The sequence below is a fragment of the Sinohyriopsis cumingii genome, chromosome 5 (assembly GCF_028554795.1).
Source record: "Sinohyriopsis cumingii isolate HCF-2022 chromosome 5, ASM2855479v2, whole genome shotgun sequence".
NCBI lineage: Eukaryota > Metazoa > Mollusca > Bivalvia > Unionida > Unionidae > Sinohyriopsis > Sinohyriopsis cumingii.
In genome coordinates, this window is record NC_142965.1 from 119,977,282 (window position 1) to 119,994,849 (window position 17,568).

The window sequence follows — 17,568 nt, forward strand, 5'->3', positions numbered from 1 at the left end:
CATCGCTAGGCGCTCTGCATTAAGATGTTAGTGTTAGGACTGGTAGGCCTAGTGTCAGGATAATGTGACTGGGTGGTACATGATGCTACTTGTCTGCGGCATGATGGTTCAGTGCTAGAACAGCCACACTGCAGACATCGTAGCCCTGTGACTGAAATTTTTGTTTAAAGCTACGTTAAGAATCCACATCAAACACCGATACTCAACATCCACACTCTATAGTGTTCCATATGAGCACAATACTGGCTACAACATGGTGTCTATTGCGGCGTGGAGTACAAGAAGAAACTATTCACTCAGGGCATGCATTATTCTGTTACATAAAAATGGCTCTGATAGTACGAATGACGGAAACTACAGTGGAGTGCGTAATTTATAAAACAATCATGAATACGCCTTAAACGAAAGTTAACAATTAATTTATTTTAAAAATAAGTTGAAACTACAAAAATGACAAAGAGATGACTACTATAGTAGAATTGACGCAACATTACTCGTCACATAAAGCATTACCGTTGGTTTGTATTGACGCTTGTGCTGTCATATTTTAACACTAAGGCCTTTACACGTCATTGTAAAACACTAAATGTATTAAGCAAATTCCTCATGATTTCCTTGCGGGCTTGATTATTGGTCTGTTCACCTATATATCTATCTATCGATTGTTTTTTGCACCTTGATACAAAACACTAAAGAGTAAACATTTCGGATATAAAAATAATCTATGAATCATTATTAAGTGTCAACAAATACTAAGGTCTTGATAAGTAACTTGGTTTATATATTTTATAAATTCGTAACGTGTAAGGTTTCTAAAGAATTTATGAACATTGACTATAAAGCAAATATCTTTAATAAATTTATTTTTGTTGACTGAAGAATTCAAACACTTCATTTATGAAGGTATCTATTCTTAATTATTGACAGAACAGAAACTACCGGGGTATGTTTGTTTCCAAATATTTATATGTAAAAAAACCTATTCTATAAATTATCTCCCAGAATGTTGAATTTACACAAATCATTAATCGATGTAGTTGCTTTTAAAATTTTTCTTTTGTCATGCAACTAACGGGAAAGGATATATTGTTCACCTTCAAAATATATACCGTATAAACGGTAATTTTGTGCTTCTAAACGGTTTATACTTATTGACTTTTTTTGTCTGATCGTAATGGCTGATAATTTATTATTTATGTATGCATATAAGTAAAATGTTTTAGTTGAGACATGTCCTTGAATAAAAAAGCCAAAAATGTAAATAATTGCCATTATACTTCCTTACAATTGTTGCATAATAAACGATAAAAATTAACCTGTGATACGGTATTCCTCCATTATATATGCGCAGTGTATCAAAGAAAGAAGCAGTAAAGCAGTAAATCTGCAGAAACAAGCAGGCGTAAGGAGAGGTCTTCACGGATTAATAAAGGTTAGTATAGCATGTTAGTTCATAGTTTCGAATTAGGAAATACATGTTTCTAATAGACTTTCATGCACAATTTCGGCAATATAAATGGTGGTGTTCCACAGGATTTGTGCAGAAGTAAATACAGACTGAGACGATAAAACACCGGCTAACGAAGAGAGATAGATGGAAAGGTCAATGACATTTGGAGAACTACGCAGTAACCACAAAGACAGTAGTACATATAGATTTTCTTTGGACAATGTAATCATTCACAACGAAGACGATATCTTTTAAATATTTAAAAAAAAAACAAAGTCAGTAAGAACATGTGTCTAAATGTTTACATACTGTTTTGAGTTTATTAACTCGGTGCGCTGTTCTCTTAATCATCATGTATAAGATGAAAGACATAAATTATTTATGTTTATGTCTACTTTAGTTTGTGTTTTATTTTGCAATAAACAATTTTCGTAGACTTAAAATCATACACTGGTTCATATGCATGTATTTGACAAATGCTTGGAGATTTAGGGTCTTAAGAAAAACCAGTTTGCAATTAATCATGTCAGTCGGAATCAATAAAAGACATTGCTGTTATTATTATTATTATTATTATTATTACTATTATTCAGGTTGAGGAAAATGAACAGTCACGTGATAGTTGTGCGAATTGGAATCCTAGGTGAGTACATTCGGAATGATCTATTCTTACTAGTCATGGGTTGCGCACTTCGTTCCACGTACATGTGGAAAGTGGATAGACCATACTTGGCAAGCGAAGATGAACCGGAATCTAACGTGCCTGATTTTCAAATGAAGATAGATTACATTCTAGTTCATTGCTTCAATGAATAACCGATGTGTGTTAATGTTATTTATGATACATGACAATGCCTAATTCGTTTGATTAACAAAATAATTCGCGCTAATAATACAGATTTCTTGTGAAGAGTGTGCCAACAGGATTATAAAATAAATAGAGGAAACAAAGGTAATTATTCAGTGGTCAAATGGGACGAATACCCTGCACACCCACTCCCATCCCTACGGGCGTCTGCACGAATTTTTGCCGGAGGGTGAGTCAACGGAAAAAACCCAAAGGTGCAAATTATATAATACACAATGGATGTTTTTCAAAAATCTACGATAGGGGAGGGGCAACTGCTCCCCTCAATCCCCGCCGGGCTGATGCCCGTGCACACATACACAGAAATTTAGATCTGAATTGGATTTAGTACTACGGCTATTATTCAGCGTATATTATAATATAACCTAACCTTGAAAAAATGTATTACTATGATATTTTATTTATCGTTCAGATCATTAAAAATAAAATTCTTTTATAAGTGAAGATGGATACTAAACTTTTGTATTTGTTTGCAGGTTTTCTGAGTTTATCGAGGGCACAGTCAGGTTGGTATCCAATAAAACCTTTGCAATGAAGCCGAATTCTAGCCATACTGTTCTGACGTAATGACATTTATATTGTTTAAAGAAAACATTGAAATTAAATTGAAAAATCTGAATGTATTGTAACAATTATTGGAATATCATACTGTCATTTTTCTAGTGCTGCGTTGTGAAACTTGTTGTACAACATAAAATCGATATGAACTATTGCCAAATTGAGACTAACATGTTTTAAGCAAATTACAAATTGACATGCAGATCGCACACTATCTACCTACATACATATTTTTCCTGTCCTCCGTCATGCGCATTTTTCGTACCTTCTTTTTCTTATAGAAGGAGACATTCGCCTGACTGATGCGCAGATACCTACCAGGGGAAAAATTGAGATTTTCCACAGTGGTTCTTGGGGAAGAGTTTGCGATGATGGGTTTGTTGATTCAGCAGCAACTGTCATCTGCAGGCAAATTTTTGGGGAAGGGTAATGTTGATGTTTTTAAAACATGGTATTATGTATATCTATATTATGTGTATTTTTTCATGATAATAGTTTGCAAGGGCAATTTAGTTAATTACATTTGAAATACCAATATTGTCGATGATATTAGGTTTGCACTTTAAAGAAGCTTTCAGTTATGTAATAGTAGTTCGCATAATTCATTCATAAGTTTCAAGATTGAGATGTACTGTAATTTACGAAAATATCACGTGATATGAATGAATATCATGTTTTATTTAAAATGTCTTGCTGATCGAGTTCTTTATTCGTTAGTGTTAAAGAAGCTGGATGTGTTTACGATTTACGATTATTTTAGAATCCATTTGAGACACTATATGTTGCCTCTTAGTAATGTATATAAGAGATTTATTACGTTTGATTGGGCATTCCTAGTATTATTAACAGTCATCGAAGGGTTATATTGAGAGGATTCATTCGTTTAACTGAATTATCCGTCACTGGAATTACAGTGCCCAACTATTTATTGTACGACATTTGGAAATGTATTAGCTGTCACGGAATTACTGGGAATTCTTTTAAAGACATTTTTGGCATTATATCATAGTGATTCTTTTATAGTGTTGGTACATTAGTACAAAACAGGATATCATTTTGAATACAATTGGAACTTGTTCGGATTGTTTGATACGTTTGGAAGTGATACAACATTTAGGACTTGATAGAACTGTTTAGTATTTCATACTGTTAGTTATTTTTACTTTTTCAAATTTTAATTTAAAGAAATAAATCTCATATTTGAATTTTACAAAGAGTATTTGTTTTTGCTCTTTCTTGTTATTTGAGATAAATAGAATCGTAACAATGGACATTGAAGGTGCAATTAACAACATGGTCATTAAAACATTTCAAAAGTGTTTCATATTACAGATAACTTGGGTAAAAATAGTACAATATTATATTGGCATTGTGGATTTTCATTCAGAGCAGTAACTAAGGGGCTATTGCGCCGGAATCAGGTTAACAAGGGTGCGGGATCTTATCTTTTTGAAGCCGGCTGGGTCGGTTGGAGTGGTGTTTCCCAGACGAGATTCGTTACTCCAGTCGCCTCAATATTATTAAACCTTTCATGTTTTGACATATTCTTAAATTCCGATAGTAGTGTGATTCGTAACAGCACAAAGGTAGTGTGATTCGTAGCAGCACAAAGGCAGTGTGATTCGTAATAGCACAAAGGTAGTGTGATTCGTAACAGCACAAAGGTAGTGTGATTCGTAATAGCACAAAGGTAGTGCGATTCGTAATAGCACAAAGTTAGTGTGATTCGTAACAGCATAAAGGTAGTGTGATTCGTAGCAGCACAAAGGTAGTGTGATTCGTAATAGCACAAAGGTAGTGTGATTCGTAATAGCATAATGGCAGTGTGATTCGTAATAGCACAAAGGTAGTATGATTCGTAATAGCACAAAGGTAGTGTGATTCGTAACAGCACAAAGGCAGTGTGATTCGTAATAGCACAAAGGCAGTGTGATTCGTAATAGCACAAAGGTAGTGTGATTCGTAGCAGCACAAAGGCAGCGTGATTCGTAATAGCACAATGGCAGTGTGATTCGTAATAGCACAAGGTAGTGTGATTCGTAACAGCACAAAGGTAGTGTGATTCGTAACAGCACAAAGGCAGTGTGATTCGTAATAGCACAAAAATAGTGTGATTCGTAATAGCACAAAGGCAGTGTGATTCGTAATAGCACAAAGGTAGTGTGATTAGTAATAGTAGAAAGGTAGCGTGATTAGTAATAGTACAAAGGTAGTGTGATTAGTAATAGTACAAAGGTAGTGTGATTCGTAATAGCACAAAGGCAGTGTGATTCGTAATAGCACAAAGGTAGTGTGATTAGTAATAGTACAAAGGTAGCGTGATTAGTAATAATACAGAAGTAGTGTGATTAGTAATAGTACAAAGGTAGTACTCCTATCTTGATACAGCGCCGGAGCCATACGATTTATAAAAACGAAAAGGTAATTCTTCAGTCTTCATACTGTACCTTAGGTGTTTAGGTGTACGATTTTAATAACACAAATGTAGTGTTCGAACTATGAACGAGTGTCCTATCTGTATGATTTGTGAAAGCACACATATAATATTCCAATCTTGATACAGTATCCGTTTTGTATGATTTGTAACAGCATAAATGTAGTATTCGGATCTTGATACGGTGCCCTGGCTGTATGATTTGGAATGGTACACATGTGGTGTTCAGATCTTGATACAGTGCCCTAGCTGTATCATTTGGAATGACACAAAGGCAATGTTCCAATCTTGATAAAGTTATCTATGTGTATGATTTGTAACAGCGGAAAGGTAGTGTTCCAATCTTAATACAATGCCTTAGCTGTATCGTTTTTAACAGCAGAAAGGTAGTGTTCCTGTCTTGATAAAGTGCCCTAGCTGTATGAATGGAATGGCACAAATGTAGTTTCGACGATCTTGATGCAGTGCCCTAGCTGTATGATTTGGAATGGCACAAATGTAGTGTTCCGAATTTGATGCAGTGCCCTAGCAGTATGATTTGGAATGGCATAAATATAGTGTTCGAACTTGATACAGTGCCCTAGCTGTATGATTTGGAATGGCACAAATATAGTGTTCCGAACTTGATGCAGTGCCCTAGCAGTATGATTTGGAATGGCACAAATGTAGTGTTCCGAACTAGATGCAGTGCCCTAGCAGTATGATTTGGAATGGCACAAATATAGTGTTCCGAACTAGATGCAGTGCCTTAGCAGTATGATTTGGAATGGCACAAATGTAGTGTTCGAACTTAATACAGTGCCCTAGCTGTATGATTTGGAATGGCACAAATGTAGTGTTCCGAACTTGATACAGTGCCCTAGCAGTATGATTTGGAATGGCACAAATATAGTGTTCCGAACTTGATACAGTGCCCTAGCAGTATGATTTGGAATGGCACAAATGTAGTGTTCCGAACTAGATGCAGTGCCTTAGCAGTATGATTTGGAATGGCACAAATGTAGTGTTCGAACTTGATACAGTGCCCTAGGTGTATGATTTGGAATGGCACAAATATAGTGTTCCGAACTTGATGCAGTGCCCTAGCAGTATGATTTGGAATGGCACAAATGTAGTGTTCCGAACTAGATGCAGTGCCTTAGCAGTATGATTTGGAATGGCACAAATGTAGTGTTCGAACTTGATACAGAGCCCTAGCTGTATGATTTGGAATGGCACAAATGTAGTGTTCCGAACTTGATACAGTGCCCTAGCAGTATGATTTGGAATGGCACAAATATAGTGTTCCGAACTTGATGCAGTGCCCTAGCAGTATGATTTGGAATGGCACAAATGTAGTGTTCCGAACTAGATGCAGTGCCTTAGCAGTATGATTTGGAATGGCACAAATGTAGTGTTCGAACTTGATACAGTGCCCTAGGTGTATGATTTGGAATGGCACAAATATAGTGTTCCGAACTTGATGCAGTGCCCTAGCAGTATGATTTGGAATGGCACAAATGTAGTGTTCCGAACTAGATGCAGTGCCTTAGCAGTATGATTTGGAATGGCACAAATGTAGCGTTCTGATCTTGATACAGTGCCCTAGCTGTATCATTTGTATTAGCACAAGGGTAGTATTTTAGTATTGATAGTGTCCTAACTGTATAATTTGCAATAGCACTAAGTTATTATTTCAAAACTTCATATGCGACTTGAGAATAAATCTTTTTGTTATTATGAAGCCAACTGCTTTCTTTACCTTCACAACAGAGTTACCGGTCAGGCCATCCAGTCATATGACTACTACTATTACAATTATTTTTACCACGACACCGCAACGATCTGGCTTGATGACGTAATGTGTGTCGGCAATGAGGCCCGGCTGACGGATTGCTCTCACTTGCCTTGGGGCAGTCATAACTGCGTTAATGCAGAAGATGCTGGCGTAAACTGCTTTGGTAAGTCTAACCTGTACCGCTTAGTTCCTTTATTTCTCCCAGCAATACATTTGTGTTAAGGAAGGTGATAATCTTGTTTTTCCTCCTCATTACATTTAAACTATCCCAACTATTTGTGTCATTAATGCGATTTAGAGTTTACAGTCAATGCATGTGTAAATCGAGCACTAACTAGGAATGGGGGGGGGGAGCACATTTATTTCAACAACTGGGCAAGTGAATGTAATTAAGTGCAATTGGTTATACATTATTTGTATTGTTTTTTACAGCATGTACAATGCACACTGTAAAATAAATTCCCAGTACACCGGTATTGAAAGCCCTCTTTTGGATAACTTTATGCATGTATTATTGAAAACTCCCATTTTTATGGCATTGTTTAAACGATTGTATGTAACAGGCAGTCTCTAACTGTTTCTTCACAATTTGCAATGTAGTTGAACAAACACATCCACTGAAAGTGAAACAGGAGTCAGCAAAGTTAGAATTGCACGAAGTGCTGTAAGCAGCCAGTTGATAAAAGAAACAGGGAATGCTGCAAGCAGTCGGTTGATAAAATAAACAAGAAATTCTGTAACCAGCTGGTTGATAAAAGAACACAACTGCATTAAAAGAAACAACAACACATACTATTAGCACTGATATCATATTTTATCTTTTTTTTAGTTTGTATTGGTCGAATAGGACAGTGTTTCACATTGTTCAAGAACCAAACGCTGCTTTGAATCTTTGGAAGTGCCCCGATTGAGAACTGCTTATGTTAGCAAAAGTTATAATAGGTTCTCACACGAGACATTGTATGTTTTTCCATGGACCTAGGGTACAATAAAGCATTAAACTGTGATCACCGTTTTTGAAAAATGCAACTAAATATAAAGATCAAACAATAATTCAGAGTGTGCATTATTTGCAATATTTAGTCATGGACCACATAAACCAGTTTAATCCGGTTTAAGGCAGCTGGCCTTTTTTGCCATTTAAACCGGATATAATTCCCGTGCAGAACATTTATGGAGTATCCCTACCTTTAATAATTGCCTAGTGTTCGTGGATCAAGAGCGAGCCACTTGTACTTTTACGATTTACATCCGTATTCCTGTAGGAGAATATTGCAACCCCTTGGAATAATTACTTGATTGGTAAAGAATGAATGGACCAGTCAAATTAATAGGATATCAACATTCTTCAGTACAAAAACAATTGTACAAAGCTACAATGTACTGAGCTAGATTATCTTCAATGACATATTTGACATTATAAGTTATAGCTGTCTAAGGTAATACTCAATGTTTTACGTGTTGTATTTGATTTTAAGTTTTATCTCGATGTTCTTATCTGTTCTTATCGTTTTAATTAATATACAGTTTTCACTTTTGTGGTATCTATGTCTACATTTTTGATCCCTTTTTGCTTTATTTTTTTTATAACACTTTTATTGGATTGATCCACCATCAACCACGGATTATTTAACATTACAAGATATGCTTGATGGTGAGATTATTTCATAAGGTAGTAATGACTACTGCAAACGATTCCACAGAGGTACAGTGAACAGATTTCACAAGCAGATTTCGTTCGTGCCTCCCCCTCCCCCCCCCCCACCCCGTCCTGCTGATTCACATAAGCATAATGCAGGAAGCTTCAAAAGTACCAGATTAACAAAGGATGCATGTAACATATTTCTGATGTATGACAAATAGCGTAACATCGTCGTAGACGTGTTGTTAATTGACAATTATCTGCAAAGCAGAATTAGGTGAAATGAAGCATGAGTGATGCACATTCAATGGACATCGTCTTCGGCGACACGTGCATCTCTTAGAGTGCAATTGCGATATACTTGATAGGTCCTAGTGAGTTCTTACCTTAAAACACTGTAACAACAAACAGCTGAAAATGACGTTGTACTGTGTAAATCAGTTTACGCCGAATTAAATCTAAACAATTACCTTGTTTCCATTCTAAATGGTATGGTACAAATCTAGGATACAGCAAGACGTTGGTTTGTACAAAAACGTGTTGATAGTCAAATGCTTAACGGTCTGGATGATAATGGATCAAAAAATATGAAGACGTGACACGAAGAAAAATATTAGTGTTAACAATACTCCAGCAGAACTACTAAAGAGGAATGAATTAACATAATTCACTAAAAGGATAGAAGCTGTGAAAACATTATAAACATGGTTGAAAGTAAGATGAGATGTATGAAAGTAGATGGATCTTTTAAGAATGCGAGTGATGCGACTAAAGGATACAATATTTGCCGAAGTTACAACAAAACTGAATACTGAAATTGAAGAATCTAAATGAGATACGAAAGATTATACTGAGAGACAATTAATACAAGCAAGGGAGAAATAACAAGATAAATTGTGTTTGAAGAAAACCACGTGATTCAGGACGGAATGAAAGGAGAACGAGTCGCTTATCTGTAACAAAGTAAAAGAAAAAATCTTTTAATGAGCTCCAAACACCCATTCTATGACAAGGTACTAACGTTAGCACAAGGGACTGTATTTACATTGTGAATCAAATAGTGCTTGTCTTCATACATCGATAATTACACATTTTTCATTTTTATGCTGTTCATTTATTCATTGTTAGATCTCTTCCTAAATTTCCTTGTGATTAATTAACAGATATTTCTACAAATTTTATCTTGTTTGAGCATACATCGGTATTATTTAATTTTAAACGTTCTTTTCTTCCTTGTCTTTTAACATAAGCAGATCTCTTTAGTTGGACCACTGTCAAAATCAAGTTTTGAAACGTTCAGGAACTTGTTTCATTCATTTGAGTGCAATCAAACACGTTGTCCGTCACAGAGTGATTACACTGGTCAACAGTGAAATCATTACTGACTTGAAAAGGCCCTAATCTGTAGTATTTTGGTGTGCCGAACACGAATATAACCGTGAAAAATTTGTATTGGCTCTCGTTTTGAAGATATTCATATACCTCATTTTCTATGTTTCACTGTGTAAATTTCTCCAGTAGGACTGCAGCAACATCCGGAATAATGATGTAACATTGCATAATACCATCATGCTCACATCATCCACAGTTGATTGCATCATTTTCTGATGCAATGCAATACTAATGCCATGCGGCTGCTGAAGTAAGTTGACGTCAGCAGTGTACTATACATGTGTAGGCCTATTATACTAATGCCAGGCGGCTGCTGAAGCTGACGTAAGCAGTGTACTATATAAAGCCCAATCAGATAGGTTCAGCATTTAAAATATTTTAGACGTTGTGCGAGACAGTTCAAGCTACTGTTACATAAAACTTATTATTTTATCCATTTACGTACAATAAAGAACAGTAATGCCTCGAAAGTGTGTTAATACCGGGGACAATTTTTGCTATATTTGTGGGGAAGTGACATTTGCCAACCAGAAGAAAAGTATCAATTCTCAAGTGAAGAAGGCATATCATCTTTACTTCGGATGCAAGGTTGGTGACCTAGACAAGTCTTGGGCTCCGCATATATGCTGTGCTACATGTACAACACAGCTTTCACAGTGGTTGAATTGCAAAAGGTCATCAATGCCGTTTGCAGTCCCAATGGTGTGGAGAGAGCCAAGCAACCACCTAAATGACTGTTACTTCTGCTTGGTTCCTCCTCTTTCCGGCGGAATAACGAAGCGAAAGAAGTCGAGAATAGTCTACCCAAACATTCCGTCTGCATTGAGACCAGTTCCACATGGTGAGGGACTTCCTATTCCAGAACCTCCAGCAGAATATTCTCTTGATTCATCTGACGAAGACAAAGGTGAGTCGACCTGTTCTTCTCCTGGTCCATCAGCATGCAGTGATCCAGATTTTCACTGTGGTGCATCATCAACCCCACACAGAATAACACAGGAAGAACTAAATGACCTGATTCGTGATTTGGACTTATCAAAGAACAAGGCAGAATTGCTAGGATCAAGACTCCAACAATGGAATCTTCTAGAAGAAGATGTCACAATTACTGCATATCGAAAGCGCCACCAGCAATTGGAGCCTTTCTTCAGAAAGGAAAGTAATCTGATATTCTGTTCCGATATTGAGGGCCTCATGAATGCTTTAAAAATCACTCATGACCCACAAGAATGGAGACTATTTGTGGACTCTTCGAAACTGAGTCTCAAGGCTGTGCTTTTGCACAATGGAAACATTCTTCCATCTATTCCAGTAGCGTATGCTGTCCACTTGAAAGAGACATACGATAACTTAAGGCAGCTACTGAATTCCGTTGAGTATAACAAGTACAGCTGGCACCTCTGTGGTGATTTGAAGGTAGTTGCCCTTTTAATGGGACTGCAGCAAGGATATACAAAATACATGTGTTTCTTATGCGAGTGGGATAGCCGAGCAAGGGAAATGCACTACATGAGGAAGGAATGGACTCACAGGCAGAATGTAGCCATTGGAGAGAAGAATATCCAACACCCAGCTCTGGTTGAGGCTCAGAAAATCTTGCTACCACCCCTTCACATCAAACTAGGTTTGATGAAGAACTTCGTGAAAGCCATTGACCGGACTTTGCCAGCATTCCGATACCTGCATGAAAAATTCCCTCGACTCAGCGAAGCAAAGATTAAAGAGGGAGTTTTTGTGGGTCCTCAGATTCGAGAGCTTTTCAAAGATGACCGGTTCAACAACTTGCTGGAAGGTGACGCGAAACAAGCATGGAATGCTTTTCGCCTAGTTTCTACAAACTTCCTCGGAAATGTTAGGGCAGAAAACTATAAGGAACTAGTAGAAGACATGTTGATGAAGTATAAGAAACTTGGCTGCAATATGTCTCTAAAGATTCACTTCCTTCATTCCCATTTGGATTTCTTTCCTAGCAACTGTGGTATTGTTAGTGATGAACACGGCGAACGTTTTCATCAAGATATCGCAACAATGGAACAAAGATACCAGGGAAAATGGTCCACTACAATGCTGGCTGACTACTGCTGGACACTCCTCAGAGATGCTCCCGAACAGCTGTACAAGAGACAGGCGAAGAAATCTAAGATGTAGTCAATGACTTGATTTTTTATAGGTAGGCTATTACAGTTGACCTTTTACTATTGGAATGCATTTCGTTATGTAAACATTAATTTCTTGCAGATTACAAAAAAACTAGAGCCAATTTTGCAATTTGACTGTCATATTCGTGTTCAGCACATAAAAATTGATAAGAATTGACTAATTTTATTTCAGTAACATGACTTTTGTAAAAATTTGTTGTCCAGTGTTATAGTAATAGAACCTGACTTTATCCTCCCATGTAACAGTATTAGTTTTCAGTCTCAACGTACATGGGCACCGAATCATTATCAGTCACTAACAGTCGCATTCTGTCATATTAATGGATACGGTTTTCTGGCAGCTATGGCTATGAAGAGCCCTATCAGGTGCGTCGGCAGCGTGTCCAGTGCTGCGATGTAGTACCGTGTGAACTGATGCAGTATGAAAAGACGTCAAAAGACTTGCGCTTTTAAGAAATACAATCAATCCATCACAAGCGTCATGGCCTGCTCTAATATCTCCATGAAATGTATGTAAAGGTTGTAAATTCCATTTAGTTTGTCGAGAAGACTTTTCCAATTTGTTGCAATACAGTTCATATATTAGCGACTTGGAGAACTCTGAAATTGTTAAACGCACCGTAAATTGGGTTGGTTAATAAAATGTTCTTCCTTTGTAAGGTAGGTTAACGCCAATTCATCTGTAAAGGATAGAACTTTATGAAATGCAAAAAAAAAAAAAAGAATATATATATATATCTGTTTACCGAATACATTTTGTACATATTTGAACTGCTGTTGTATTCTGAGAATTGAAATTTGTGTACCGAATACATCATTTTTCATTAATTTGGTGAAGGCCTTACAAATCAAAAGCGACTTTTATCCCAAACTCCTATTAAGTATGGATGTATGGTCTTGACCATATTTGCTCATCAAACAATATAACCCTGTTTGTCTTACTAAGTTTGAAAAATAATAGCATGTAATGTTTCATTGCTGTTTATGGGAACAATATAATTCTCTTTCGTTTTTATAAGCTTAACACACTTTTGTTACAGTTGATTTTGTACTCACGTAATTATTTATCAGCTTATTCTGCTAAATCATTTTCATCTGGAATTAATTTATCTACAATTAACGGGTAGTCCTTGAAATGGTCATGTGAAGACATTCGGCATTTTCGAATTCCCTTCTTAAATGCTGAAAGTCATCTGTTCCTGCGAACCACACCGCTCCGGTGGCATAAGTGGTGCGGAACCACACCGCTCCGGTGGCATAGTGGTGCGGAGGGTCGCTGGTTAAAAATCCTTCATCTTAAAAATATTGTCTGAGACGCTAAGTGACTTTCAATGACGAGCAATTGTTTTCAATGACGGGATAGCTGTCTCATTGTACATTTCAGAACTATCACAGAGTCGATTCAGTAGCCTTTATTCCCGCCTTAATATTGCTTTAGTGTCTCTGTATACAAACTTAACTTCTTTTTAACTATTATTTCTTTTCGTTCTTTCATGAATCTGTCAACTATAAAATCCTTGCCAAATGAAATGAGTGGTTTGAGAATACCTCTAAATTACTGAAAGCAGTTACCAAACAGATGCAATTTTTTTTATGTTGCGATGAGTCATTGCTAAGGTCAACTAGTCCCGTAGTCCTCTGTAACAGCATATGCTATGTTTGTCCAGGTAGATTTATTACATATATATATAAGGCTGCATATCTTATATATATATATATATATATATATATATATATATATATATATATATATATATATATATATATATATATATGCAAGGCTGCATATCTTGAGCTGAGACGCATCAGCTCAATTCGCAAATATCTTTCAGTTGATGCCACTAAAACACTTGTGTGTTCATTAGTACTTTCAAGACTGGACTATTGTAACTCAATTATGTCTGGTTCATCTCAATATCTACTCGAGAAACTTCAAAAAGTTCAAAACACAGCTGCTCGGATCGTACTTGGAGTACCACGATCAGAGTACACCTCCCCGCTGCTCTGTACCCTACACTGGCTATCCATTCAATCCAGAATCAAACACAAAATTTGTTCTCTGTGCTACGTTTCACTGTCGGACTCTAGTCCAACATACCTATCCGATCTCACCCATGTGTACACACCTGCAAGATACTTACGCTCCTCTTCTGACAATCGTATGCTCATTATTCCCACTATGAAAACAAAGTCATATTGACAGCGTTCTTTTGCATACCAGGGCCCAACAACGTTGAATGAATTGCCCACTGAACTTAGACACAAAGACACAGTAATCACATTCAAGAGTACTCTCAAAACTCACTTATTTCGACTGCAAGAACAAACTTAAAGACCTAAAAATGTTTCCTACCTGAAATATTCTCAGTATGATTTTTTATTTTTTAATGTTTTTTATTTCATGGTGTTTGTTTTTGTAATAATATTGTTATATGTTTGTTTTTTTATCTTATAGGTGTTGTCTAATGTTGTAAAGCGCTTAGAGCTTCTAAAGATTAGGCGCTATACAAAGTCCTCATTATTATTATATATATATAATTTAAAAAAACTCCCTTTTCCAGGAGTTGTATTTCAGACCACAAACTCCACTCCGCCGCTCCAGGAATTGAAATTTCAGGCAGTTGTCCATGACATTAACGGATACGACTTTCTAGCTTCTATGACTGCGAAAAGCTTTGTCAGCTGTATTCGGCAGTGTGTCCAGTGCTGCGATGAAGCACCGTGTGAACTGGTGCGGTATGAAGAAACATCAAAGACTTGCGCTTTTATGAAATACAATCAATCCATCACAAGCGTCACGGGCTGCTCTGATTACTCCATGAAATGTATGAAAAGATTGTAAATTCCATTTATTTTGTGGCTAAATTTTTATTTCAATTTTTTCTCATCAACAAAGAGTAAAACTTTACAAACAGCAGTTAAAACATCTGAAGCGATAAATTTATGCTTGTTTTAATAAGTCGCGATATTCATGAAATGTTGCATATTAACCATAAACTATTAGAGAGTTTTTAAATATCTCACACAGTATTCAAGGTTATAAATAAAGTTTATCCAGTTATCTAATACATTTCATGATAGAAAGTAAATTGTAAAGAAAGTGTTATTATATATATATATATATATATATATATATATATATATATATATATATATATATATATATATATAGATAATTGTAAGAAAAATCTTACTTGAGTTTCTTTTGCAACAGATTTAGCATAGTTTGCAAAATTTCTCATTTAGTTTATAGAGTATCTTACACCAAATTTGTGATTTAAAAAATCTTGTAATTCGTTCCAGATATCTTACAAAATTTTCAATTCACATATGGTACGTTTTTGAAAAAAACAGATCGAGATATTAAATTGAATAATGTTAAATTTGGCTACAAATCTGAATTTTGTTTTGACATTACGGTATAATTTGTTTTAAAGCACATGTTTATTGAGTTTTGTTTAGAAAAAGTTGTTTTTTTGATGTTTTAGATGGATTATGCCGACATTATTATTATAAATTTAAATATCATGAAAGATATAAAAATCTTTAAAGTCCAAATGTACGCAAAATTTGAACATAGGTTTAAAATTTAAATCGAGAATGTTCTATACTTCAAAAATATGGCATGAATACATTAGAAAATTCTTCATACATTTAATACGATATTTCATCATTACTACATAACGTCATATACTATTTTATAAGTGGAGTCTGACTGAAAATTGCATATACCCTAATCTGCTATCGTATAATGTACCGGCAGATTAGGGTCTATATTGTTTATGATATTTGCCGGCGTATTATACTATAACAGAGATGAGTCTGAGTGGTCTGCAGTACGACTCGACTTATAAGCTTTTATAAACGGTAGAATAAAAAGAAATCTTTAAAATATAATATCATTGATACAAATTGCTATAGATTTTATTCAGTATTGCATTAGTTATGTCAGATATCTTACTGAATTATCAGTTTAAAATATGTACATGTTTGGCAAGGTATTTGATGTATTATGAACTTGTAAGTCTTGCTTCCTATGGAAAAACTGATAGTTTAACTTGTAAGTCTTACTTCCTATGGGAAAACTGATGGTTTCTCTTGATTTGCTGTTGTGAAAATGTTATACAGATTAGAGAGGCATGGATTTGTATTAGTAATCATTCTCTGAAAAACCGGCTTAAAAATACTTTGTTAGTTTTTAAACATTTTCCAGGACTCGTGTCATATTTATGTTCCTGTAAATCTTGTGTGCATTTTACTTGGTTGATTGTTTCGTATAATGCGATACTGTGTTTTAAGAATATAAAATTTGGATAAACTATGTTATTTCTTTCGAATCTCAAAGGTTGACAATTTATGTATTAAATGTTTCTAGATTAGAAGTCGTCATCTGTATGACATGTATAATCAGGTTTGGTTATGAATAGAAACACCTGTCATCGGGCATTTTGGGTACCATATTTTGTCAATAAGATGGAATATTTACATCAGGTATGAAAACTCGTGGCAAGAAGAATAATTGGTTCCCGATTTCGTTTCCTTTGCAAGCATTATTTTTGTAGTAAACTTTTATTTGTTAACAATTTTTAAATATATTCTGATAAACAATTATTTATATCGTTGAATGCAGATAATATTATTCAAAATCTTGATTAAAAAAATTCTTAGATGGTTTCTCCGACGATTCTCTTTCAGTCAATAAAAGAGTGAATCCCAGAAATGTTCTCTTCAATGTGTTAAGTGATTTCATCACTTAATGAAGAATGTAATAAGATATCTTCTTTAAATTTGCATGCAGAATACTAAGTATTTTGAATTCATTTATCAGCTGTAGAGTCTAGAAGTCATATTGGTTTGAGTCCTTAGGGTGTAATTAATTGAAAATGAGCAAAGATGTTCCAAATAGTGCCCGTCGTGCAACTTAAAGAAATACAGTAATTTCAAACTTTTGTGACGTAAAAGTCAATACGGAAAGAGAAGTTAAAATACGAAAAATAAAAAGACCGCATGTGATGATTTTAAAGTGAGATTTCATTGTGCGCATGCAAAAGGTACCATAATGAACTCATTATTGTTTCGTTAAATTTACGAAAATTATTTGTGTACATTTTCTTATCGAATGTTTTACATAGACAGTTTCGTTTAAATAACTTCGAGATAAATAAGTTTATAGTTTGTATAACCACATCGTAATATAGGTAAAATATGCAATGTCGACATTTTTTAAAATAAAAGCGCTTTCTTGTAAATAAGCACGGCGTAAATGGAATATAAAAATTGCTATTGAT

At 35.3% G+C, this 17,568-nt stretch overlaps 1 protein-coding gene across 1 annotated transcript; it reads left to right on the plus strand.

Moving 5' to 3' along the window:
* The first annotated feature begins 1,378 nt into the window (after window positions 1-1,378).
* Window positions 1,379-15,348, plus strand: LOC149800070 (scavenger receptor cysteine-rich domain-containing group B protein-like). Its single transcript, XM_089957186.1, has 6 exons — window positions 1,379-1,432; window positions 2,044-2,093; window positions 2,795-2,824; window positions 3,158-3,302; window positions 7,063-7,250; window positions 14,842-15,348. The coding sequence occupies exons 2-6, from the start codon at window positions 2,054-2,056 to the stop codon at window positions 15,120-15,122; spliced, it is 684 nt and encodes a 227-aa protein (XP_089813312.1). The 5' UTR covers window positions 1,379-1,432; window positions 2,044-2,053; the 3' UTR covers window positions 15,123-15,348.
* The last annotated feature ends 2,220 nt before the right edge of the window (window positions 15,349-17,568 follow it).